We start from the raw sequence: 26134 nt of genomic DNA, 5'->3' as shown, positions 1-26134 counted from the left end.
GAAACGTCCATCCTAAAATATCTGATTCACTCGTCAAGCTTACAAAATAATGTATCAGGAGCTCCTAATGATTAAATATGACAAATAAAACATTTAGATTTTTTCCTCCGGCTAAAATAATTGCTATAGAAAATAAAGGACTCAAATACCTGGGCTCAAATTCTCGTATTTCAACAAGCTCACTACCACAAGCATCTGTCCACTGCACTTTCCTTCTTTCTGTTTGACCACCGGTAGCATCAATCCCCTTTCCACCTGATGGTTCGTGTTCATTAGCAGTCTCAATGGGAACTGATTTATTAAATGGTGACCTTTTTAAGCTACTTTTAAGTGCAACCCTTCTGTTATTATTATCACCATCTAAATCAGCAGAAGGATCTTTTCCGTGGTCGGAAACCAGGGGCTTTGGTGAATCATGCTGTTTAGCAGGGCCCACTTTAGGTGGAGATGGAGTATCAGGCCCTGTGGAAGTGTAACCAAAGCAAGCAAAGGAGGCACACCCGTGGGAGAGCCGGTTTTTTGTGGAATCCAACTGGAGCTCGGGGTCAGTTTCTTGGTTTACCAACTGGTACTCATTCCACAGTGCAACACTCATGGGTTTATCCTTGCTCCTCTGACCTAAGAGGAGAAGGCTTAGGCCCATACTGTATCCTGATGCCGAAGAAGAGAAGAACCCTCCTCCTTCTGCTGCAAATAACATGAGTTCTGCTCATCGGCGCACCATAAAATGAATTTTATATATGGCTCCCTCCCCTTAGAAGAACAAAGTTACACCCTTTTCAACCAAAAATAAACAAAGATCAGAATGACTCCCCAAGTTTCAAAATCTTTCATTTCATATTTTCCATAACTTTTTTCAACAAAATTTCCCATTCCACTTATTCCTTTCAATTATTTAAAAACAGAATATGTTCAGTTGAACAAATTCAATGTTTCTTATATGCAATTTTTTTTATGGGAAACGGGGAATTGTGAAGCTGCCGGAGTTTTAATTCGAGTGCTCACTTTATAGCTTGCAGCTCTACCAAGTGAGCTGACTCTATGTGACGAACAAGTTCAATGTTGACACAGCAACAAAAGCACACCTCACAGGATTAAAACCACTTTATGACTTACACAGACATGTATATGCTCAAAAAACATGGTGAATCTATTGTACAAAAACTGGAATAGCTGTAGAGGGCTTGCAGAGAAATTGAGTTTCTGCTTTTTTTTTCACTCCAAAATATCAAAACCTTTCAAAATAGTTAAAACAGGAATTAGTTTTGCATTAAAAAAACAGAACACACTTAATCACTACTCTCAACCATCTCAATATAGATTCTATCACCAACAATTATCACTAACAAGCAAAAAAAAGAAGAAAAATAAATTATCATTTCTATTGATTAACCCACGAACATAATAAATGGAATACAAATTTCATACCAAAATGACTACAGAAAAATTGCTACAAATAAAATAAAAATGATCTCAAATTGAATGCAATGACTCCCAGAGCGCATGTTCAGAAGCAAATTCTCAAACACAAATAGGAATCACAGAAGAAATTGAAACCACACTAAAATGTAGAGTGTTCGCTCAATTTCAAATTGAAAAGCTTAGATCAAAGAATAATAGAGAGCGAGTGTGCAATACCGAAACAGTGTTCGAAAAAATCGGCGAGTAATTCAGTCCAAAGAGAAATAGAAACAGTACATTTCTCTTTTCCTTTTCTTCTGCTTACAATTATTTAAAAGGATATAGGAATAGGAACATACACGGCGCATGATAGCGACTCAGAAAAATCCCCATTGTCACCCCTCAGAAAAAAAAAATAGCTTTAAATACATGATAATGAATTGTGTGGAGACGAAACAATGTAGAGATAACCAATTAGATCTCATAATACATTAACATTTTAATTCTAATTAAATTTAATCGTAAATAATTGCATCAAAAACCATAAAATTATGACGTGTTAAGTAAACTTTATGAAAATAATATATTGATTTGTTCAGAAAATTTTGGTGTTTTGTTCACGAAATTGTTTTTAGAAGCTTTGGTCTTTAATTGTGGCAAGATTTTCAACAATCTGGATAAAGTATTTTGCTCTTTCTCGTGTTGATTATTATAATGGGTTAATTAAAGTTTATAATATAACGTGAAACATGAAAGTTATAATGTGAAGTCCCTTTCCGCATTCATATAATGATTGAGTGGTGAAAAAGATACCACTCATTTGCTAAAGCACAAATGAATAGACTTGCATTCATGATATTAATGGAGTACATGAATTATTCAATATACCTATGATCACCACCTTGGATTTCAGTACTCACTCTCGTTTTTTATAATATAATAAATATATTTTTTAATTTAAAACTTCTTATGTTTACTTCCTTAACAAATGCTATTTACCTTTCAAAAAAGTGCAACTGTAAAAATATCAAATATTTTTTTAAGGTGGGTAAGCATATTGATGTAACTTTTGACAACCCTGCAAAGAAAAGACAACAAAATAGAAATGAAAGAAAGGTATCAAAAAAGATTCCTGAAGCTGCAAATTGCCATATAGAACCGAGAGATGTTGATTCAAGTGATACATGTTTGATTCCTCATAAGCAAGATTTCGAGTTCGAGTCTTATGGATGGAAAAATACCCGTTGGGAGACATAGCCTCACATACTTATGGATGTTCCCGACTCGGATAGGATTACCTCCAGTACGAGGATACATGTGAGACCAAAAAAATTGCCATATAGAAAATCTGCTAAAGGACAGATTTACAGAGGAAACTTCAGATAGAAGCAATCCCTACATTGAAAAGGTTGTCTTTGAGAAAGAGGGGTTGGGGAAAGCAAGGTACAAGTTTAAATGCACTCAAACTATTTCAACCAAAAAAATTCTTTACAAAGAAACATTTAAGATCCAAACTAGTCACTGGAATGACAAAAGCATACTAATAGGTTTAATATAAACTGGTCCTAATCTGCCACTATTTCTTGTAGGACAAATAAAACCAGATATGCACTTGCAATGGCTATTTTGATTCCCTTTTTTGCATGTAATGCAGGAGGATAATCAAACAGGAATTTTCGGTAGATAAACCAATACGCAGAACTACTGACTAGTCTGCATGCATGTCCATGGCCGAATCATTGGAACTCAATGCGGTAGAATCCCGGCCTTGCTGGTGATGAAAACTGATTTCATTGTTCCGGTTTCCGTTACCCATAGAGAGACCACTAGGGTAGTTCCCTCCCTCACCAATTTGATAATGCTGAAGGCTACGGCGAATGGGGCTGGATAAAGCATTTGAAAAAACAGAATTCTTCGATTGATTATCACATTGATCAGATCGGAGTCCTTGTCCAACAACTGTTTGGCCAGAAGATCCTGAATTTGCTGCGTGCATTACAGGTTGTGGTAGTGTTCTGGGCGACATCGATGGCTCCTCTCCACAATAATCCAGCTCATTCTGCAAGCAAGGGAATGAACTTCAATACATGTAGTTTGCAATCAGTAATAACATATTCAACAATCATCTTTAAACATTAAAGGCATTCTAGTGCAGCCTAACTCAATTACTACTATGTTATTACCCTTTTTCTATAAAACATTAAAACTTCGAGAAATCAAAATAGCCACAAGCAAACACAAGTCAGAAAACCAGAGTCACTTTTAATTTCTGGAAACATTGCAAATCCTACAAATCTTTAAAATGGCACCAAAACTCCAAAAATAAGTTATTACTTCTTCAATCTTCACAGCTGCCCTCTTCACAACATTGTAGCACAATTTCAAGATAAACAACTAAACGGCCACACGATCACCCAAGTTACAAAACCGTACTCGCCATTTTAATTTTTGGGTAACTGTTAATACTACAAATTGTATGAATCTTTTTCCTTAGTTTCCAATTGTGTGTGTACATATATATTAATATACAAGGTTGTGTCTTACAATTTGGTGTGTCCCTGAGTCAGTGTTCATGTCATGTGCCTTTGTCAATGTGTGTTTCATAGGGGAAAACACATGCCACGATCAAGTAAACCGCCAGCTATTGCTAATAAGCCATTTAATGTGTCTGTGTGTTTACACACACACAGCTCCACATCGCACACACTCCTAATCAGCAGAAGCATGTATAGATTTTTAAATGACCCTAATACACACAAAAAAACATTGAAACCAACCTGAATGTAGTTAAGTATATCAACTGTTGCAACTCTTGATCCTCCTTCTTGTTGTCTCAAGATCCACTGATAAAGATTTTCCTGAAATCATGACGACATTCAACATTGATGAAATGTCAAGACAAGTTTAATTTCTGAAAATAGGGGCAAAGCCCATGTTAGATGCATAATTTTTATTATAACAGTTCATGACCAATTCAAAAAAGAAGGAAGTAGCAACACATGCTAAAATCTAATAATTAAAAAATATCAACTCATCAACTTGAGAATGAGATTTCACCAAGAAAAAATAGGAGATCATAGAAATGGTCTTGGTCACATGCGCTAAAAGGAGCCAATTAGAGACACCATAAAAGGTGAGAAAGAACAAACATTGTCTACTTAAAACTGGAAATGAGGTCAAACCAGATAGATAACAAAAACATGACCCAAAAAGAGAGAGATAAGTATGCAGCACTGAAAAGTTTTAAGCATGACGGTAAAATTCAGAAAGACAAGCATACCAGAAACAGTTACTAGTTTTGCAAGATCCTAACACTCAAACTAAGAACAAAATACTAGATATACTGCAATTCAAGAATGTCAGACTCAGAACCCAGAATAACTTCCAGAATCTTCAAATTTGTCATATCAAACTCAAGCTGTAAAAGATTGAAAGAAGAGAAAGGGGGACAAGAACATGGGGCATGTGTGCAAAGAACAATTTGAGCAACGACAAACTTTCATAAGAATAACCCACCTCAATAAAACAAACATCAGTGTGAAGAAAACATTTAGGAGAACATTAAGTACTAAAAACATGTATAAGAGATACCAATCTAAAGTTACAAAGTTGAATCAACTACACAAAAAACAACAAAAACAAGCCAACAATGAACTGTAAAAAGACAATTAAATTAAATCCACATTGACTAAATTGAATCTTTCAAAGGGATATTAGGATGCAGTAAAAAGTCACTATGCTGTCTGAGCTTAATTCCACCCTAAAACGAGAGGAATGTATAAACAAATTAGTTTTCAATGTTAGTGTCTGTTAATTAGTTTTCACAGGGTGAAGACACTACTAATTCATAAAAAAATAAAAAAATAAAAAAATAAAAACTTGCTGAACCCATATGTGAAGAGGCAAAGCAAATTCCATAGATTTTCTACTAGGAGTCTATATACATGACATTCCACCATAACAAGATTTCTCTAAAAACATAAATAAAGTAGCAAATAGCATCCTTCACCACATCATATCAATCAATCCAAAGGTTTTCTTTTTCAAGTTACTATTCAAAAAGCAAAAAAAAAATCACAATCCACAATCAGAAATAGGAGAAGCCATCGTTTCTATTTTTTAAAGGTAAAAACTTTTAACTATTATAAAATTCGAATCATGACAAAATCAAAAACCCAGAAACGAAAATACAAAAAGTTTAAATTTTTATGGTGTTTGAACAAAAAAAAAAAGAGGATTAGATTAAATGAAAGAGAGAATTACAAGGCCATGACGTTCACCGGCTTGAAAAGAAAGTTTATGGTGGTTGGTGGCTTGAGTATATAACTGAGAAAGAGAACTAGCAGCAGTACAAAACGAAGTGTACATGGTTCGATCCACTTCATCGAGTTTCGTGGCTATTGATTTTCTCTTTTTCGCCATGGATCAATAATTAGGGTTTTCTGCAATCAGAGCTTGTTCGTTGAAGAAGGGTGAGGTTGAAATTAATGAATGGGTTACGGAGAATGTTGTTTATATATCAAAGTTACAGAGAGAGAGAGAGATGAAGGGGCATGCGAAGCACGTGATCAAAGGATAAAAGGAAGAAAAAAAAGAGGGAAACTGTTGTTTCCTTTTGTATGTGTCTCAAAGGGTAGGACTTATGATTGGAGGGTGTTTTCCACTACCAATCATTACATCTCCCGAACAAAATATCATTTTCATTTTCATGTCTCGAACCAATCAATTATGTCGAATAGTATATAAAAATTATTTTATGTTTTTTTTCTTTTTCTTATAGTTAGGTATTAGCTTTGGATTTGATTGGTATACAAATTGAAAACAACAAATGAGATAGACGATCTCTATTTATTTTTCTTTAAATTAAATGACGTTTTTACAAATAAGTGAATGGGTATATTATTTATGTCTTATTTTTATCGTAAACATTTATATATAATAATTATATCATTTGTTATTCATTTTATTTGAGTAATTTTTTTTACAGAATTTAGAGAGGTGAATTGTTTATACATAGTCATTAACTTCTCAATCATCGTAACCGAATGCATTTACATTCCACTCGTGACTCTTTTTACTAACAATTCTTAATATTTAGAATTAGGAGGGCGGGATAGTTTTAACTAAATCAACATTGTGTTAAGATATAGAATAATGTATTTCCTCATATCAAAAAATAATTTATCTTCTTCAATAGTAAAAATATAAAAGGTGTATTATTTTGTTTGTTTCTAGAAATTTATTAGCACCACATTTTTTTTAGCATTTTTTTAATATAACATATTAGATTTCCCTTGATATGTCATGTGAGATGTGACATAGAAAAGCTGATTTTTTATTTAAAAAGGAAAACCATAATTTTAATTCTGCATCAATAGACAATTGTAATTTCGGTGCAATCTAAATTAAAAGCCTTCCATAATATAAAAAAACAGTTTGACCAAGTTCAAATTTGCTATAAAAAAACTAAGACTAGTAGAAATTCAAATTAAGAAAAATCAATCCAAATTAATGGAGATAAATCATGGACTTTCCATAATAAAAAAATATTCAACTTATTCCTATTAAATGAATTATTGGAAAATTAAAAAATATTGAAATGTAGAATAAAATATTAAAATACATTTCACAAGTAGAATCTATTTATAAGGAAAATATTAAAATGTATGTGATTTTAATATAAAAACACTAAACCGGTGAATAAGTCAGTTATGCTTTCATTTTCAAACTCATTAATCATTAAATCCAAATCAAGCAACGAAATTCATGCCATTATTTATCTTTTATGAGAAAAAATTACCGCAAAATATATTTTTGATCTTATTTATCCTCACTATTTATTTTCCTACCTACACCCCATGCATTTTTTTAAATTATAAAAATAATAAAATATCTTATAGCTCAGATTTTACAAATAGTATCAATATCGTATTTAATGTCATATCTAGCTATGCCATTAGTTTTATAAAAATATCTTATAATTTAGACTTTACAACTAAAGTATTATCAATATCATTTAATGACACATAATTTATATTTTTCAAATAATATTCTCTATTATCAACATGCCACTTGTACTATATTTAAAAAAACAATTAATACAATTTTTAAAAGAAATATTGCATGAATATTAAATTGATAGTCTAGTTAATTAATGTGTGATAAAAAGCAATGTAAAACACATGGCTATTTGTCTTTATGTGTGGTGAAGTGGAACGTGAATCTTGTGTTGTGAAATGATAAAAGATATATATTTCAAACTGTATCTCAAATTATGTCTTAAATTAATGATATTAAGTAAAAACTAAAAAAATAATGAATATTTAATTTTCTAATTAACAAGATATGTTTTTATTGGTATGAGACATGATTTGAGACATAAACATTCGTTATTAAATTTTAGTGTCCAACTAGAAAAAGAGTAAATGACTATTTCCATGTATGATTCCAATTGCATTAATGAATGCTAATTTCATCAATAAATTAGGGGATGGATCCACTTATAACAATAGTAAGTTTTTAAAACTTACTTCACATCTTAGTCATCAATTCTATGAAATTGTTTGAATTAGTGAAGACATCTAAACCATTAGATGTACATAAAATTGATAGCTAGAATAAGAAGTGAATTTAAACTTACCTTGAAGTAAGTGGATCTTTCCTTATAAATTAGATATACTTTTAACTTTTTGCATATTGCTAAGTTGAGTATGATAGTGTTAGGATCTAAGCACATGAGGAGAGCCTAACCCACAAGATTAGTCTATTAGGTGGGAGAACGTCATGACTTAAGTATCACAATGAATTTAATATTCTACTCAATGCGTGATTCCTAATACTGCTGCCCCTTTAAGGACCAACATCCACGACGACTCACTCTATCGGCACTTACCAGATGGTAGCCCTTTCCCTTTTGGCTGCTTCACTCACCTATCAATATTCGGTAATGTACCTTAATCCAGCCTATGGGTAGCCTTTTTATGACACAACTCTTAATGAAAGACATCAATTGTTAGAACCTAAGCACATGAGGAAAACCCAACCCAAAAGACTAGTCTATTACGTGAGAGAGCCTCATGGCCTGTATCATGCCTTTGGAAGTGGTTTTGGACAAAATTTGGTATTCAAGAGACACAAAAAAATTGAGCTTAGTTGCTGCCTCTATAGCAGTATGGAGCACATCTCTGCAACAATATATGTGAGATTCCTCTACATATAGATATTTCAGCTGTTCAAACTTCAATGACATAATTAAATCATAAATAGATTCGTGCAAGCAAAACAACAACTACAACTTGCATATACATCTTAACAACTTGTGATATTGCTATATTGCTATATCATCTATGCTTAAATATTGTCTTATGTACTATATTTACATGTCCACATGAACACTTTCTATTATGGTATTATAAAAGTGTTGATGTTTCAGTCTGCTATTAACACCACTGTTTTGTTAATCGGTATAAGTTGTCTTAATCTGATTTCCTTCTCTGTGATTATCGCACCAATGGATGCTAATAGGTTTTGAAATCTTATATGTGCAGTATGTTCATTTTCTTCAATGGAAATATTCACCAAGTTCAAGGGTTCGATTCCTGGAAGGACACTTGTCGGAAGAGCAACCATGCACATTGCAAGAGATTAGTTCATTATCCTGAGAGGATAACATTGATATTAACAAAAAAAACCTTTCAGGGCATATTGCACCTGCATAGGCTGCATCATTACTTCAAATAGACCATTTTCTAGATCATTTGTTGACAAACAACAGAGTTGACAAATATGCTAATAGCACAGGCTCTATGGTAAGTGTTGGAACTCTCAAAGATATTGATGCTATTTAACTCAAGCGTAGACTGGTAATTTATTTTCTTGGGGAGGGAGGGCCTTAATCTTCATGTGGTTTAGGGATGTTTATAGCTATGGTAGGAATGATATGGCATAGCAAAGGAGCATTGGAATTTACTCTCACCCAACCAACGAAGTGGAAATGGGATGATAGTTTCATCATTTTGAAGCTCTTATTTGCATAAATTGAATTGAGCATAGAAAATAGATGGTTGTAGGAAATGTATTTACTTATTTGAATGTAAATCATTCTTATTGGTTATTATTATATAAGGCTCAGTTTGTAATTCTTTGAATTAGATTTACTGTTTTGGGTCACATTGGATGGATATTGACTTGATCGAAATATATTCATGAGATTTTCTTATGGACAAATAAGCAAAATATCATAGGAATATAATGGAAAACGGATAAAGAAAGCAAGTGGATTTTTTTATAGGAAAGGCCTGCTCTAATATGTACCTATATTATAGATTTCGGCTATAGTAGAGAGTAGTGTATGCAAAACAGCATGTGAAACTGCCACAAGACATGATCAGAAATGTTCTTACTCTAATTAAAAATATAGGTACAACCAAAACACAAGGAAAAGAATACTGAGGTAAACTTAACTGCCAAGTAAAAAAAAACCAAGAGAAGAATATAACGAAGTGATTTTTTGAGAAATTAAGAGGAAATAACGATATCACTAAAAAAACAGAACACCTCAAACTGTAAAGAATACAAGACAAATTTGACATTAAAAAAATTTAGGTTCAGAACTTCTAAATTTATCACAAGATTAATTTTCAGCACTTCCTTAAACAATACAGTAGGAAGAACACTACTTACCTCAGCAGTTGTAACTTTTTGCAGAGTAATAATTTCATTTTTTTTTGTTACTACCAAAGGTATCCCTCACCTTTTTGGTTAAGTAACAAATCCCATTTTAGGGTGTAGTTGCCCTTCCAAACAAATACCATTTCCAATAAACGAACCCTTGACCTTATGATCATCCTTTGGGATCTAATGGGGCCTAGACCAACACCTTGCAGTGTAATAATTTCATTGAAACAAGGTGAACAGGCAACTTCATCAAACATAACTAATAAGGTTTCTACACCACAAAATACGATCATTCAACTGAACAAAACTTGAAGCAAATAACATACATAATTGAAATTGTCAGAAAGTTGAAAAATCAATACAAAATCGGTATGCAAAATATGTCTAATGCACTTCAAATTTTCCTCTTCAACATTATCTAATCTCAGAGACAAATATAAAAACTTAACGCTTCTTAGACACACCAACAGTTTTTCCTCTGCGGCCAGTAGTCTTGGTATGCTGCCCACGGACACGGAGGCCCCAGTAGTGCCTCAAACCACGGTGGTTTCTGCATATTGGTATAATAGTAAAACATAAGTGCTATTACAACAGCAAGTAATCAGTCAATGCATAAGCAAGTTCTTCTCAGAAATCCTGAAGCATAAATCATACGCATTTATAAATTACGCAAACAAAAATATATCGGCCACGCAGATCATCTCATATTTTTGTGCTGTTGTATCCAAAATGAATATACTATCAACAGCAATGTTATCACACGATTTAAGATCATGTCATCATAGATCCTGGTATATTCATTAAAAAGTTATTCTGCTATGCCAAACCATTTGTTCGATAAAAAAACATAAAATCCAAATGTTACTAACCTGATTTTCTTGAGTCTCTCCAAGTCATCCCTCAACTTCATGTCAAGTGCATTAGAAACAACTTGAGAAAACTTGCCATCCTTATAATCCTTCTTCCTGTTCAAAAACCAGTCTGGGATCTTGAATTGTCGGGGGTTCGCGATAACAGTCATTATGTTATCCAACTCAGCAGCAGTCAACTCACCAGCTCTAACAACCAAAAACACATTTCAATAAAGAAAACATGAAAAATCAAACCTAAAACAAGAAAACACGAATCACAAGCCAGTGAACCACATCACAGTCATATAACAACATAAAAGCTAATGAATATTATAATTATACCTCTCATGTAATAACATTGTTTTTCTACACAAAGCCAACAATGAAAAGAAGAAAAAAACATTCAATACAATATGAATAATAAGAAATGAGGATGAAGAAACCTCTTGTTCATGTCAACATCAGCCTTCTTGCAAGCGATGTTGGCGAGTCTCCTTCCAATACCCTTGATTGAGGTAAGAGCGAACATGATCTTCTGCTTTCCATCAACATTGGTATTCAACACACGCAGAATGTGCTGGAATTCTTCGTTTGCAACCAGAGACTGCAACAACACCAAAATCAAATAAACAATAAACAATTGTTCAAGGTAGTAAACAAGGTGAAAAGGTACCATTTTCGTTGCGGAAGTGTTGTCAGAGAATGAGGGTTGACGCAATCGCTGTTGGCCTTGGCCGATTGAGGATCTGAAATTCTTCAAGCTAGTTAGGGTTTGTGTCTGAATCCAAATTATATAGTGTGCTGCGCTAGTTAGGGTTTTGATATGTACCACTTGGAATGACGATTTTACCCCCTTTAGGATTATAATGCATCCACGTTTCGAGGCCCGGTTTGTCTTCTTTCTTCAGCCTTTGGGCCTTTTTGTGGGTTTTGATTCATGCAAATATTGGGTTGGTTGATAGTTATATATATATTTGTGTCATTTTTTATATCACTCTATGTATCGTTAACTCTCATTGATTGAAAATATTATTTAAATTAAAACTGTAATTATTAAATATTTTTCATGTGCTCCATTGCAGATGTATACTCATATGCAATGGAGCACATAGTAGTACATAAAGTGAGATAGCAGATGTACTCAAATATTCATTTCAAACATAATTGCATTTTCTAAACCATATGTATTATCCTCTCACTAAAGGCAATTTTCTTCTCCATGAGCTGTGAAACTTTTCATGTCAAACATAATTGCATTTTCAAGGATACAAGGTGGAGAGTTGAGACCAGTTAGAATTTGATAACAGATATATATTTTGAATGTGTATATAAAATATAAAAAGTAAGTGAAAATAGATATAACTCTATTTTATCAAGAAAAATTCTATAGATGACTTGCTTGGAAGTGGTACTAAATGGATTTATGATCATTTTAATTAAAAGGCTTAAATAAGCATTCATTCATTTTCTAAAAGTTGGTCGAGATTTATGAACTCTTTACTTACAACAACAACAAAAAATAATTAAGCCTAATTCAAATGTATCCATGCTTTACCCCACTGTTGATTCTTAAGTAGGGGTGATAAAAATAAACCCAAATATTATAGTTTGGCTCACTTGTCCTTAGATTAAGAAGACACCGACACATATAGAGCGAAGTGGGGTTTTAATGATCTGAATGATTAAAGTATACATATTATATAATTTAAAATTCTTTCACTAATCTATCTGAATTTTTAATGAGCAAAAAGGAGTATGTTTTATGTTATTCAAGAAAATAACTATAAATATCATCCTTAAAGCCACACATATTTATGGTGGAGAATTTTTTTGTTTTGGTTTCCACAAGTATCCTCACACTGGAAACAATCATGTCCGAGTCGGAAACATCTACAGGGATGTGGCGCTAACTCTTCCAGCAAACATTTTTTCCATCCACAATACTCGGATCTATGGGTGAAGATTTGTGTGTATATAATGTCGTTCCTACTTCATGAAATATTTTGTTAGCCACATTTCTATATGGGTGGCAAAGAATCACACAACATTAACTCTGAGGAAAAAGATGCAAACTAGCAAGCAAACCAAGTCTTCATAAGCATTACATAAAATGAGACAAGGATAAAGAAAAAGAGCTGGTTACAGCCTCATCTCTTGCAACTATACAAGTTTTTTTCCTACTGAGAGCAAAGTAGTCATAAACAGAACTCCAAGGGTGAAATTATGATCAGTAGATAGAACACATGAACATTATACAGAATGATCTTCCTATTAACAAACTAGAATCAACAGGGCTAGGACGATAAAGTTAATTATTCGCAAACCCGTTAGTTCAAAAAGCATAAATAAGGATTGTAAAAAATTGTTATTACACTAACAAGGTTTTATTTCATGTCATATGGAAAGAGTACAACCTAATTCTTTAGCAGCCATGTCAAGAAACTGCATGGACAATCCATTTGATAATCGGTTGTGAGCTTCCCATATCAAGCACTTTTCAACATCAGCATGCCAGTCAACGACATCCAAATTCAAGTATTGATAAGAGGGATTATGGTTGCCATTTATTTGCCGAGGTTTAGAACTCGATCTGATTGAACCAGTAAGCAAAATATCACGAAGAACAGATATGCTCAGAGCGCGAACATGTGCACTTGGATGAGAAAGGCATCTAACAGTAGCTGGTACGCGACACTGCATGTTGTATATTCACAAGCATATCAATCTTAATGGATCTCAAAAAGAAGCATATAATTGCTTTAGCTTTGCACTTTGTTTTGCCCTATTATGAAGATGCGGTTGGCTCATAATCTAATATAATATTTGCTGTGTTTAACCCACATATTTTATACAACATAGCACAGCCAAATTATTAGTTCAAGTAAGGTAATTTTGTTTACCTTTAGCAGGTTAGAAAGGCCATCTGCCACAGCCAATCCAGATTCTCCAAACTCAAGCACTGGCTGAACTGCTCTAGCTGTTGCTTCCAATAGCTGGCCAATATTATCAAGAATTGAAATACGAATATCAGTAAAGCTCAAGCATAAAACTGAAAATATGTGATATACCCAATGCTATTGTTGCTTATATTGTAGATATGTAAATAAATTTAGGACTTAAGGTAGGACTAAAAGACAATACATATTATTATGCAATTAAATTTTAAAGTAGAAACATCGATAAAAAAATTCATTCGGGAAAAAAATATCTTCCATTAACTTGGGGTTTGGGGCCATGTGGCCATGAAAACAGTTCTCTGGTATTTAGGGAAGGCAAACAACTTTACCTTGGCAAATGACGAGAAAATAATGAAAATTTATAAAGAAGGTTACCTCCAGCTGTGGTAAAGTACAAGCTTCTCCATCAACTAGCATCCCATCCGTGGCTCGTAGTAGTAAATCTGATGCACTTGCCACAATCACCAATGATTCTGCGCTATCATGGTTTCTCATTAATTCCACTATCAATTTTACGATCCGTTGATTTACCCTCCACATCTTCTGACCTAGATCATCATCCTTGGCAATCCAGGGTTGCAATTCTCTATCCGCCTGACAAGTAAAAAGCCAGGAAAGTGACTAAACATGTAAAACAATTGAAATAATAATCTGAAAACGGACAAAAATAATCACTGTTTAGATGAAACCTTCAATATCAGATGTTTAAACTTTGTATACGTTAAAACCCAATTCTCATAGAGATTAGAAATGGTAATTCTTAAATTTTGGCAGTCTGTTTGAAAAAAGGTAAGACATTATTCTTTGTGGATAAAAAATAGAATAGTTCTTGCTAAACAGAATAGGTGTCCACGTCTGTGTCCAGAGTTATTTATGCAGCTATTTCAAGTAAGACAAAGATTTGGACCTGAAGAACAACTGCTGTAGCTGCTTTAGTTGGTGAGGATGATACAACATTGCATAATGCATCAACAACCTGCATAACATTAAATCACAAAATGGTCACCTTTTCAGTGGAAACAGGAGGAAGAATGTGATATCTAGATTCACAATCACTTGCTACACATACAATTTTATAAGTACTATAATATAATAGTGTTTGATGTCTCAATTGAGTATCTCTTGGTTTCGTTTAGTTAACCCTTCAATACCTTTTTGGTTTTCGAGTGTCTATCTCCGCTTGTGTGAAGTCAAGTTTGAAGCAACATGGTAAAAAGACAGGCTTAGTTCTCTTCAGATATGATACCCTCCTTAACCTCCATCAATAGCATTTATACAAAAATACTTAAGTGTAGATTCGTAGAAACCTCACATCTGTGAAGGAAGTGAAGGAACATATGTTCCCTCCTTTGAAAATGTTTCTTCACTTGTTTACCTATTCTTTGATTTTAAAAAATCAGATCACAATTGTTTTCATGCAAGCTGACCCTACCTAGCGGGATTAAGGCTTGGTAGTTGTAATTGTATTCATGTGTAGGTGTTTCAGAATTTTGGTAGCATCATGTACAAGGATACACCTTAATCACATAGGCAGCTATCATAACCTAAATTCAAGCATTAACAAGAACATGGCAGTACATCAAGGATATTTTGCTCTCAAATTGTTTTATGGATTAAAAGCATATATGTTCCAGCACAGAAGGAAAAAGGGATAATAATTCACCCCAAAAAGAGAGGAGCTTCAGTAACACATGTACTCGTACCTGTCTCCACCCCTGTTGGGCAGAAGTGCTTTCTGCACAAGGCTGAGTTTCAGGAGATGCAATCAACTTTTGCCACAGTAGTGAAACTACAGAGAAACATAGCTCTTGCTTCTCTGCCAGCATGGATGTCAGGAAAATCTGTGCACTGCAATTCAATCCTATATGCCTGTCCATTGTGAGGAAGTTGGCTAGATCAGAAGCATCCAATGTTAAACCTGTGACACCTTTGCCCAAAGTACACCCTGATGCCACATTTGAACATGGAGTATTCCCAGATTTATGGTTAGGTTTTAAGGGGGCTGAATCTTCCAATGATGCAGATGTCTCCCCTGGGTCAAAGCAGCTATTATTTTTCTGTCTTTTACTGTTAAAACAAACAAGGGAGTCCTTCCAAATAGGTGCACGAATTAAGGTTGCTTCTAACGGCTCTGCCTTATTAACTATAGATGCAACAGCTTTGCTATGAAACTCTATGAGATTATACAATGATGACGCTCTGGAGTGAATTTCTTTATCCCATTTGCAACGAATCAGAACAGACAGAGCATGCATGCAAGCTTTTGAGCGTCTAAATAGTTCGGAAACATGTGCAGCAATCATAGCTGCTGCAACTATCTCATTTGAGGTGTAACTCCATGGGGTGCCAACAGAAGATGGCTTCAATGAAAATAATGCCTCCAAAATAGCTAGAATTCTGTGAGTATGGCGTATTGCTGAATCTACCCCACTCTGCAACTCGTGGGATGATCCACTTATTGTAACTGGGCTGGCTATATCTCGAACATTATTGGATATTGAATGATTTTTCCCTCGTGAAAGCAAAGGGAACAACTGAAGTTCACAGGCAAGAGCACAAACAGCAGCCAGAACATAAGAATCAAATGCAGCTATAGGACCTTGCTTCTTCATTTTCCTATTTTTCGTTTCTTTCTGCCTTTGAGAAATTGCTTGCAAGTCCTCAATAATTTCCTCAGCTGAATTATCTTCACCTCTTGGCCTCTTGCTTCCACTAAATTGGGCTTCATGACTGACACAGACAGTCAAGACAACAAAAAGTAGGCGCGAAGCAAGCTCAACAGATGCACATGATTCTAGGAAAAGTGAATGAACCATAGTACGAAGTTCTGCTACAGCAAGGTTTTTGGATGCAGACCCAATGCCAAAGATGTATTTTGATTTTCTGTTTTCTTCTAGAGTGGGCTCAGGTGGGAATGTCCTCTGAAGGATAGTTTCCACTGTGGCAGCAAATATTTTCATGAGACATGCTTCTGATGGACTTCCACGTGGAAGATACTCGAGGACCTTGAGTAGGGGTATGTACAAATTCCATGATAATACGGGAGGTTGAAGTGGGGTTGCAACTATAATTTCTGGAAGATCAACAGCTGAGGAACTTGTAGGAATCAGGCCATAAGCAGCTTCCCAAATGGTGCAAATTCTCCATTCAACCTCTGGACCATGGGCACAAAGCATTGATGCAATCCCTTGGGCAGTAGCCTCAATAGAAGCTTCAGCTGCAGGAACTTCTATCTGATAAACAACAAATATTACCTTTTTTCAGTATACATAAAAAATCTATCTTCGCTACTTAACAATGTGAGTAAAATCATAAAAATGTAACTAATAAACATTAACTCAACCTGCTTTTTATAGGAAGAAATATAACCACCCAAAGGTTGATGCTGAACTTCAACACCATCAACTTGCCTAAGAGGAGGAAACAGCAATGCAGGCTGTGAAAGTATACGGAAAAGCAAAGCGGCTGCAGCATCAGCGGCTATACCGGCTCTCATGGACATTGCAGTCCCTATTGCACGCAAGAAATGTAAATGCATCCAATTTCTAGGAAGCTGCATTAACATTAAAGAATAGAAGAATGCATCATTTAATTGGTTTTAAATCTTTGACCACGTTTCTACAGATGTAAACATCAAAATGCACAATAGCATGCTCAACCTGTACCTAGTAATCTGACTTCAATGCACATACAAAATGTATACTGCATTTTATCATAAGTATCAATATAGGAAACTCTATTAAATCCCCTCAATAAGAGGATATAAAGGTGACACAACTCCTGGGGGGTACAAAGTCTTGCAATATAACTTCTACATGGATGTTGAACAGGAAATTTTGAAGTTAAAGGGCTCCACCGAATCCATCAAAGTACTTAACAAAGAAACCCTATCTATAATCCTATATTCCTAATCGTGACATCAACAAATACAGTGAAGGACAAAAAGTGGAGAAGTGTCTCCTTGCTGTATGCCTTACAATCGAAGTTAAATCTTAGATTCCTCATTCAGGAGTGGAAAGACTGTTGACATGAATCTCTAACCCATTATATCAACTCAACCCACTCCATCATGAGCCAAGCAAAAACGGGGTGGGGCAATCTGTCCCACCCAGCCACGGATTACATACAGGGCTAGTTAAGGAAACGGTTTGCAATAGGCAAACCAACCTGGCCATTTTTGCCGGTCATACAGGTTGACGGTCCAAACCATTTTGACACCTCTAACCTAAGAATAATTTAGGGATGAGTTAATTTTTTGGTCCCGAGCAAATAATCTAGCAGCTTATCAATACTTGCAGAAATATTTAGTAAAACACCACTTCTGTAGAAAACCCACAACTACAAATAGCAAGAAAGTTAATAAATGAAATAATAGCTTTCACGCACGCTCTTGAATGCACATCTGGGATTTTATATTAAGTTGAGAAGTATCTTCACACAGCAATGCTTGTCTAATTTTATCTCTCATGACATTCATTTAGAAGCTTCTATGAAAGTCATAATACTGAAAAGGTGTGTTTCCACAATATTCTATCTATCAGGATTATACAGCTTACCCTGATGCCACTAGCATAATCTTCAGCAGCTCGTAGAAGTTCCACGAGCTGCACAGCAGCATCAAGTGCATCTGGAGCCCATGATGGGGGTGCTTCTAGAAGTCCAAGAAGAAGTCTTTGTGTGGCACTTGGAGTAGCAATGGCATAATATCTGCAAAAGTGATGTATATATGTTTAGTCAGGCAGATAAACTCTATGAACAACTAAATAACAAGAAAGGTATTTAGTTCATAATAACCTATGGAATAAACGTGCATATGGCTCTAGAGCACAATATGACTGTGTTAATCAGGGAAGAGAATTAGATGATTGACTTAAAATTAAAAGTAGAGAGGTGTTACTCCAATGTTCTGCAGTTCAGCTTCATTTGAGTCCCAAAAAATGGAGGCATTACTCCAATATAATTATTCATAACTATTACTTATATATAATTATACATTTATATATAATTATATATGAATCATCTTGTTCGTTCGGACAGTTTAATCGGTTAAACCTTATACACGAATCTTCTGGTTTGATATGCAGGCTTAGGTTTCATAACATTGGATAATAGTTAAATTTTCCTTCTCAAGCAAAAAATCCAGCTACTTATCAACACTTGCTGAAATATTTATCAAAAATGAAATGAAAAATTAGCAAGAAAGTTATTCTAATCCAGCCACAACCCACAAACCACTTCTCTATGACATTCACTACAAGAATTAGCAAGAAAATGCATAAATGAAATAATATTTTTCACGCTGACTCTAGAATGCATATCGGGGATTTTATATTTAAGTTGCAGAATATATTTCACACAGTAATTCTTGCCTAATTTTATCTCATGACATTCACTTAGAAGCTTCTATGAAAGTCATAGTACTGAAAAGAAGGGTTTTCATGAACCTTATATGAAGAAAAGGTAAGTTTCCACAATATTCTATCTATCAAGATATACAACTTACCCTTATGCCAGTAGCATAATCTTCAGCAGCTCGTAGAAGTTCCACGAGCTGCACAGCAGCATCAAGTGCATCTGGAGCCCATGATGGGGGTGCTTCTAGAAGTCCAAGAAGAAGTCTTTGTGTGGCACTTGGAGTAGCAATGGCATAATATCTGCAAAAGTGATGTATATATGTTTAGTCAGGCAGATAAACTCTATGAACAACTAAATAACAAGAAAGGTATTTAGTTCATAATAACCTATGGAATAAACGTGCATATGGCTCTAGAGCGGGTAATCCAGCAACTAGATGCTCATCCAGAGCAGTTGTTGGAGGAGGAAGCAAAAGTGCAGGTACAGCAGCTGCTGTTAAAGTAGCTGTCTCATTGCGAGCAACTTCATCATCACAAACGCTTAATATAACACCAGCACCATTGGCAACAGCCCATCTTGGAGTTGAAGGCACAAGTTGAGGATGCTTCCCAGAACCACGAGAAGAAGCTAAGAAAAAAATTAAGAACACAAACATGTGCACCAGTATGTTAGTTGCAAATAATAATAGTGTTTCAATGGAATAGATATTCATCAAGGATTTTTATATGCTGCTGTTCCATGGAAATGAAGAAAATTAGTTCCTATAGTGCAGATTATGTCCATATGGTAGGTGACTAGAATAACACTATTGGACTTGTATTGGGAATTACAATCAAATGTTATATAGTCCAATTATATAAAAAAAAGTGCATAAGAAAGGGGGGGAAATCCAAAGAAAACAAAAAAAGATCATAGGGGCATAACATCAAAAGTGATAATCTAAGAGCGTATATAAAGGAGTCCATGAAGATATCCATACAGCTGTATCTGCACAAAATCAAGACTAAATGAATTCTTAATTCATCCTGAGAAACATGTGAGTATGACTAGCTGAAGGGCTTTTTTGGCAGAAACTTGTTCATATGCAATCACATGAATTCTGACAGGAGATGATAGGAAAACGGAAAGATAGGTAATGGAAATGTTAGGGTCCGAGAATTCCATCAGGGTCTAATTCGCACATGGCTGAATTCCATGTTTACACATAAAGATGTACTCCTCAACTATTTATTATTTTTTATGATTTTGAAACATAAAAATATAGCCGATGTTTACACATAAAGATGTACTTATTGAATCTATGTACATTATTGAGTGGAGACATCAACTAAATCTCATATGAACAAATGCCTGAGTAAAAGATAGTTGAACTAGATTTATGTGTCACAAGTAGGCACACTGTTGATATAATTGTTAACCAATGTTGTGCATAAACATCATGAAAATAGCATTCTATAATAAGTAATCAGAATAAAACATACCAGTTGTGGGAGGCTTAAGTTCTCCTGCAGCATATTTACCCATAACACCACTGCACCTGATAATGTATGTTAAGTTCCATTTAGTTAAGCAAAAGTATACTTAGAAGAGCCCAAGGTGTAATAAGAAAATTGAATACATATACTCAAGCTAATTTTATACTACGGTAAACAAATGAGAATAAAAGAAAACGAATAAAGCAGTTTATTTTATCAAGATAAAAGGAAGTTGGTTATCAAATTAGAATAAAATTCAACACATATACTGCAAATACTCACCACCGAAAATAGTCGCTTCTAATCACTACTGGTGCTGCGAGCAATATATCGGTAATCCAGGGGGACAGGGGCCTTATAGGTTTCTTCTCCTGCTGTGTCAAAGAACTATGGACAGATTTCTGAGCAACAGAGTCACTAGTCGTTGCATGGCTGCCACTAGTACTTCTTTCTGTTTCGCCATTTTGTCGCTCCATTTTGTATACGGGACGATTGTAATGAGTTAAAATACGCAAAATCTCACCAACTGCCAGAGCCCATTGTTCTGAGTATTCATTCTGTACAATTATACAGAGGATATAAAAGTCATACAAAACTTCTTTGCGGATACTGAATCTGAATAGATTATTCTTAATCAGTTTACAAACTGAAAGGCAACACAGGATTCCAAAACCCATAAAAGGCATTTCACATGCAAGAAGCTTATTAGATATCAGATTTAAATATAAACAATGAAAAACAGAATATTAGGTGATGTATTATACCTCACTTTTTGGGGAGACTAAAGATATGAAAGAAGTAAATGGAGGAATGATCTTATCATACACAAGTGTACCATCAATAATACATGAAATAATGGGCAGTACAACTTCATGCCCATGCTCTGGATGATGAAGAACAAATGTTGCTGCATGTATACATAAATAAGATAAACATATGTAGAAATAAATTCATTGTAATTATATTTCTTCTGGAGTTGGGCATAATTTAAGCTAACATGGGTTAAAGCAAAAATACCCAAGACATCATCAAAGAGAAGAATGTCCTTTGATGGATACCGGTTACGGATCAACTGCCAAAAAAATACAGAGCAGTGAGTGGCATTAATATAAATTCTAGGATTTTCATGTAAAAAAATAGAATTCAATGTAGGAAATAGGTCGAATATGTTTCTATTAAGTATTAACAAGGTTATTGTAAATATAGGTGCTTACCTCAGCAATATCATCAGCAAATTGTTCTGATGTAAATTGAATGAAGTACTCCACATATGCAGCAATTTGATCCTGGGGAAAATCAGAAATGATGTCATAAAAACCAAGGGAATGGTATTACAATGAGCTTCCAATATAGCAAGCGACAACCAAGCCTTAATCCCACTAGGTGGGGTCAGCTACATGGACCGAACGACGCTATAATGTTCAATCATAAATCATGTTCACTGACAAAGCAAGCTTCCAACATAGCAGAAGAAGTAAAAATGTTTGCATGTAGTTTTACAAACAATTACTTTAAGAGTAACAAACTAACAATTGACCTCGGCACTGCAGCAGTCTGGCTACTATGATATACAGTGAGTAATTAAACAATTCTTGCAAGATAAAAGATGTGCTGGCCTTTTGAGATAAATACTGAAAAATAACCTCCAAAAGACTATTAGTGGTGGCCACTATGCATACTTTGGATGTTTACGAATTTTGAAAAAGAACTGAAGATGGATTCAGCAGGCCTTATTATCATGACAAATGACCAAATAAAAATATGCAGATTGTCAAAATGTTCCAAAAGCACCAGACTCTGAACTTCCTAAGGTCAGATAAACTGGTGCCTATTTTTAACTTTTTTATTTTATCTTTGTAGACATTGTCAACATTTCACTAAACAAATAATTGCCAGAGTTTTCATTTTAGGCTTATCGGAGGTATCAAACCAAAACTAAATTAGAACAGGCTGCAAAAAAAAGAAACACCACTCAAATCAGTCAAAGTGGTGGCGCACAGCCATCTGGAGGTGGGTCAAGGATATGCAAAGCAATATCCTTCATGTGGGAGAAGCTTGTGAGCTATCCCGAACCATGTTGCCTTCTCTAAGTTCAGAACCGGTCATTGACAGTTTTTGTTCTCATGTCTTTATTGTTATAGCTAATGTCTCACTAAACCAAATCATAATGATGCTTCTGTCATGACAAAGTTATGCTCTCCTCTAGAAAAAAAAATTCTAAAATTTTCTTTTTCTGTTCATTGTATCATTTACAGTCTGGACCTAATGAATCAAGACTTGAAAAGGGAAATTAACAAACATCACGCTCAATTCAAAATTTCAAATACCAGAAACATGCCATGCTTATTACACCTCACTAAGCAAATACACATATATGTTCATTCAAACAATAAAACAACAGGGCACCTTCACATTCAGACTTTCAACAGAGTTCCACAAATAATTCTTCGCCAAAACTAGTGATATTACAAAACAAACAAATTCCAAAATAAAACTACTCTAAAAAGGACATATCTTTAGACACTGCCATCTTCCAGCCTTAACTTTATATCTGCTAAGTCTCTCAAAGAACTTTCATTCCTTGACAGCTCAAGTTCTATAAAGCTTTATACCAAAGATGGAATGCTTTAATAAAAACTATTATTTATTGTAATTATAAATTTTAAATACATAAATTCAAACATATATTACTAAAAAAATCCAAATAATGTGCAAAGGGCATTTAATGCACTGGATGAATAAAAGAATGAAAGATTAAAACAGTACCTTTCTTTGTTGACCATCTAGTGGAGGAGGCCAGAACAGTGACGAGAACTGAAGACGGTCGATCCACCGTTCACTGGAAGCAACAGCCATCGAAATAGATCGAGGTAATAGGTGTTCCCTTCTTCTGACTCTGATTAGCAAAAGCAATTACCCACAATCCAGCCAAAACATTCTACCAACCAAGAATCAAAATATCATATATCAGCATTTCTCAGTTTAGCATGCATACATAATTTCTTTTACCTCATCATCCACATAAAAAGTTTCACAAATAAGTTTTGCTTAAACAATAAAAGAAGGCAAGAACTAAATGCATCTCAGACAAAATTGTATCTATTCACTACAGAAGCTAGTTTGCTCTGTGTTGCTTGAACCAATTTAGTTTTCAACTTAATAAATGATTTTTTAGGTTGATTTCTAATATAAGACCCAAATCAAAATAGGAATTATATTTTCTGAAAATAATGAAATCAAAGCAACAAAAAAAAAATTAAATTGTAAAATCAACTTCAATAATAATTTTACAAAAATAGATAACAGTTAGAATAAGAGTTTGTTGGTGAATATTCCATTTTTCTCATGACCAATTTGGTCAGCCAACATTCAAAAGCTTCTACAAATTATTTTAAAAAATTAACAATTTCATGAAATAACCTCTCAAAGGCTCAGATATATAAACAACAACTCAGATTTACCACATAAAAAATAAAAAATAAAAATCAAACCCAGTTAAAAAAAAACCAAAAAAAACGATTCATGATCCAAAAAATAGCAAATAATTGGAAAATTTAAAGTACCTGAGTAGTTGTATATGCAGATATGCAAATTGTTAAGAAAGTAATAAGTTTGTTGATTTAGAAATGAATTAACAATGGAAATATATTTAGAGAGAGAATCAGTAGAAGAGAGAGAAAGAGAGAGAGAGAATCTTTAGGAGGTCTGAGAAGGCTTAGATTGATTGTGTTACGTGGCTTTGATATTTTCCTCTCAATCTTCTCCTTCTCATGTCATCCACATGCATCTCACCATTCATCATCATCATACCCATCCATTCGGAGCACATCTTTCGTCGCACACTATGTATTACGTCACGTAACATGATCGGTTGAAAAAATATATTTAACTTAAAATTTTAATTATTAATTATATTATTTTAACGACTCACGACTCATAATATATAGAGTGACACATTATTGTAAAAAAAAAATATGTGGTCCCCATCCCTCCCATTTTCCCCTCCCAATAATTTTACTTCCTACTTTGCTATTTTTATTACATATATATTTTGCAATTTAGTGTTCAAACTAATAATGTATGACTCTAATTAATAATTTAATAATGTATTGATTGTGTATTGATATTAGTGTATACAAATTAAATCTTTATTTTGTATGGTTTACCAATAAGTTTATTAAAGATTTATAAGTTAAATGGAATCTTAAGATATATATTGGAAAATTAAGAGTTAATAAATCACATAGTTAAATTATAGCTATTTGGTAATTTGACAAGGTTGGTTAATAGAAATATATATAAAATTAGGTAAGGTTGTTAGCTCATGAGCAAATTCAAGCATGATATTGAAATAAGTTTTTATTAAAATATGTTTTTCTCTCACATAGGATGAGATGTCTTAATTTCTATTGAATCACATAAGTGAGTTTAACTAAAAGATATTTTTTTATAAAATAAGCTAGTACATTTATGAGGTACCTATTGGTGTTATCAACACACTCTTGGTGTATCATTAATATCAAATTTTTGATATTTAATTGATCACATATTATTATATCATACTCTTGAAGATGATTATGCTAGCAATTAAACATTTTTAAAAATGTGATAATACAATATTAATTTCCATTTTATGGTGTGTGTACTTATGGTGAAAATTGGTAGGAAGAGAATGAGAGAAGTGAACATCACTTGTTGCATCAGAGAATTACCCATGGAGGATAACAAAACTTCCTTCGTCATACTTTGAAATCAAGCCAAATTATATTCGAATCTTCATTAGATGCTTGTTGAATTGTAAATTGAGAATAATGTTTAAGGGAAATAATCTTTTTAATGTGTGTAATTGTCTTAATTACTTCACACAAATAATTTAACATTTATCCTAGTACGATAATTAAAGATGGGTCTTAATTACTACACCAACAAAATTCATTTCAGCAATATTTTTTTATATACACACTAAACTTTTTTAAGAAGGTAAAATATATTATTTGGTGTTATTAAATGTTCAAAAGTTGGAATTGGAATAATTGGAGGTGACGGCGTTCAATAAAATATTGTGTCAAGTTGCTAGATATTTATGTGCACTGTGTTTGTAGTACATAATAGTAACTAGGCCATTGTTCAATAAAATATTCACTTCTTCTAAAACAAGGGTTTAATATATTAGTCCACAACATGATTATTAATCATCTATTTATTCACCAGCACAAATTTATTCAAATCCCAAACTAGTGGATTAGTCTTAAACAAACTTATTCTTAATTACTTCAATATTATTTTGATTTTCAACTTTTAACTATAAACTAGTAGTGAAAGCATGTTGAGTCATGTAAGAATTAGGTGTGAAAACTGTCCAAACCAGATCAGTTTGTCTTAAATATACTCCAACTTTAGTGTGATCTATTTACTTGTA

At 33.8% G+C, this 26134-nt stretch overlaps 4 protein-coding genes and 1 long non-coding RNA gene across 5 annotated transcripts in view; 1 reads left to right on the top strand and 4 right to left on the bottom strand.

Annotated features, from left to right (window-relative positions):
- Positions 1–1756, bottom strand: part of LOC109346751 — a 4549-nt gene extending 2793 nt beyond the window's left edge. The window contains exons 1-2 of the mRNA XM_019586505.1: positions 1639–1756; positions 150–775 (exon numbers count right to left, since the gene is read on the bottom strand). Of these exons, the coding sequence (XP_019442050.1) occupies positions 150–700 (551 nt within the window). The 5' untranslated portion in view covers positions 701–775; positions 1639–1756. The remainder of the gene's footprint in view (positions 1–149; positions 776–1638) is intronic.
- Positions 2846–5978, bottom strand: LOC109346750. The gene is made up of 3 exons (XM_019586504.1): positions 5665–5978; positions 4179–4259; positions 2846–3460 (listed from the first exon to the last, which is right to left on the bottom strand). The coding sequence occupies exons 1-3, from the start codon at positions 5821–5823 to the stop codon at positions 3110–3112; spliced, it is 591 nt and encodes a 196-aa protein (XP_019442049.1). The 5' UTR covers positions 5824–5978; the 3' UTR covers positions 2846–3109.
- Positions 9981–10444, top strand: LOC109346749. The gene is made up of 2 exons (XR_002107552.1): positions 9981–10108; positions 10287–10444. It is a non-coding gene; the product is annotated as an uncharacterized LOC109346749 (long non-coding RNA).
- On the bottom strand, positions 10308–11781 carry LOC109346748 (40S ribosomal protein S18-like). The gene is made up of 4 exons (XM_019586503.1): positions 11602–11781; positions 11372–11532; positions 10947–11135; positions 10308–10627 (listed from the first exon to the last, which is right to left on the bottom strand). Exons 1-4 carry the CDS (start codon positions 11602–11604, stop codon positions 10522–10524), a joined length of 459 nt encoding a protein of 152 aa, XP_019442048.1. The 5' UTR covers positions 11605–11781; the 3' UTR covers positions 10308–10521.
- On the bottom strand, positions 12995–24468 carry LOC109346747 (protein GIGANTEA-like). The gene is made up of 15 exons (XM_019586501.1): positions 24279–24468; positions 23482–23653; positions 21930–22001; positions 21733–21787; positions 21480–21622; positions 20998–21272; positions 20722–20777; positions 19627–19867; positions 19389–19539; positions 17229–17438; positions 15589–17118; positions 14793–14861; positions 14261–14479; positions 13829–13921; positions 12995–13622 (listed from the first exon to the last, which is right to left on the bottom strand). The coding sequence occupies exons 2-15, from the start codon at positions 23569–23571 to the stop codon at positions 13323–13325; spliced, it is 3504 nt and encodes a 1167-aa protein (XP_019442046.1). The 5' UTR covers positions 23572–23653; positions 24279–24468; the 3' UTR covers positions 12995–13322.

This window comes from Lupinus angustifolius, chromosome LG04 (assembly GCF_001865875.1).
Source record: "Lupinus angustifolius cultivar Tanjil chromosome LG04, LupAngTanjil_v1.0, whole genome shotgun sequence".
Taxonomy (NCBI): Eukaryota; Viridiplantae; Streptophyta; class Magnoliopsida; order Fabales; family Fabaceae; genus Lupinus; species Lupinus angustifolius.
Note: the sequence above shows the minus strand (reverse complement) of the source record. Positions and strands in the feature narration are given on the sequence as shown.

Bases quoted from the DNA above. Each gene is read 5' to 3' on its own strand.
- LOC109346747 (XM_019586501.1), bottom strand. From the start codon at position 23,571: ATGGCTGTTGCTTCCAGTGAACGGTGGATCGACCGTCTTCAGTTCTCG. The intron at 19,540-19,626 runs GTTATTATGAAC...TCACTTTTGCAG, and splicing joins TATGCACGTTTATTCCATAG to ATATTATGCCATTGCTACTC. The intron at 17,439-19,388 runs GTAAGTTGTATA...ATGTTAATGCAG, and splicing joins ATTATGCTACTGGCATAAGG to CTTCCTAGAAATTGGATGCA.
- LOC109346750 (XM_019586504.1), bottom strand. From the start codon at position 5,823: ATGGCGAAAAAGAGAAAATCAATAGCCACGAAACTCGATGAAGTGGAT. The intron at 4,260-5,664 runs GTAATTCTCTCT...TCATGATTTCAG, and splicing joins CCGGTGAACGTCATGGCCTT to GAAAATCTTTATCAGTGGAT. The intron at 3,461-4,178 runs GTTGGTTTCAAT...CCTTGCTTGCAG, and splicing joins ATATACTTAACTACATTCAG to AATGAGCTGGATTATTGTGG.
- LOC109346748 (XM_019586503.1), bottom strand. The intron at 11,136-11,371 runs GTTTCTTCATCC...TTTGGTTGTTAG, and splicing joins GATGTTGACATGAACAAGAG to AGCTGGTGAGTTGACTGCTG. The intron at 10,628-10,946 runs GTTAGTAACATT...ACCAATATGCAG, and splicing joins GAGAGACTCAAGAAAATCAG to AAACCACCGTGGTTTGAGGC.